Source organism: Apaloderma vittatum, unplaced genomic scaffold, assembly GCF_000703405.1.
Source record: "Apaloderma vittatum isolate BGI_N311 unplaced genomic scaffold, ASM70340v1 scaffold34128, whole genome shotgun sequence".
NCBI lineage: Eukaryota > Metazoa > Chordata > Aves > Trogoniformes > Trogonidae > Apaloderma > Apaloderma vittatum.
Genome location: NW_009730758.1, coordinates 2980 through 3494, shown reverse-complemented (window position 1 = coordinate 3494; position 515 = coordinate 2980). Strand labels below are relative to the sequence as shown.

The 515-nt window shown below is 61.4% G+C and overlaps 1 protein-coding gene across 1 annotated transcript in view; it reads left to right on the top strand.

Annotated features, from left to right (window-relative positions):
* PYROXD2 (pyridine nucleotide-disulphide oxidoreductase domain 2) overlaps nucleotides 1-515 on the top strand; it is a gene marked incomplete at its 5' end in the record, with an annotated part of 4204 nt that overhangs the window by 2480 nt on the left and 1209 nt on the right. Inside the window, 3 exons of the mRNA XM_009874915.1 lie at nucleotides 1-32; nucleotides 124-258; nucleotides 348-420. The exon at nucleotides 1-32 is cut by the window's left edge and continues 110 nt beyond it. Of these exons, the coding sequence (XP_009873217.1) occupies nucleotides 1-32; nucleotides 124-258; nucleotides 348-420 (240 nt within the window). The remainder of the gene's footprint in view (nucleotides 33-123; nucleotides 259-347; nucleotides 421-515) is intronic.

The window sequence follows — 515 nt, the reverse complement described above, 5'->3', positions numbered from 1 at the left end:
CTGCCTGGGGAGCCCACATCTTTGCTGAGAAGGTAGAGCGTGTCTGGGCACAAGGAGCTGCCTGGCTGGCAGGTAGGCAGTGGGGATGCTCTTGGTGAAGCTCTGTCCCCTCTGCCCACGCAGGCAGTGTCCCATGTGCTGCTGGGCACGGATGGGCGGGCACAGGGCGTTGTGCTGCAGGACGGGACGGAGGTGAAGAGCAAACTGGTGCTGTCCAACGCCTCCCCCCAGATAACCTTCCTGGAGCTCATCCCCCAGGTACAGGGTGTGGCAGAACTGGTGGCGGCTTCCACCCAGACACCTGACACCCTCATGGCCAATCTTTGTACCGGCATCTCCCACTCCAGGAGCAGCTGCCAAAGGATTTTGTCCAGCGGATCCAGCAGATTGACACACGCTCTCCTGTCACCAAGATCAATGGTAGGTACCAGTAGGGCCACCCTTGTTGCCATCCCCGCTGAAGGGACAGTGGCACCAGGCTCAGAAAGAGGCTGCACCCCCCTTCCCCCATCCCC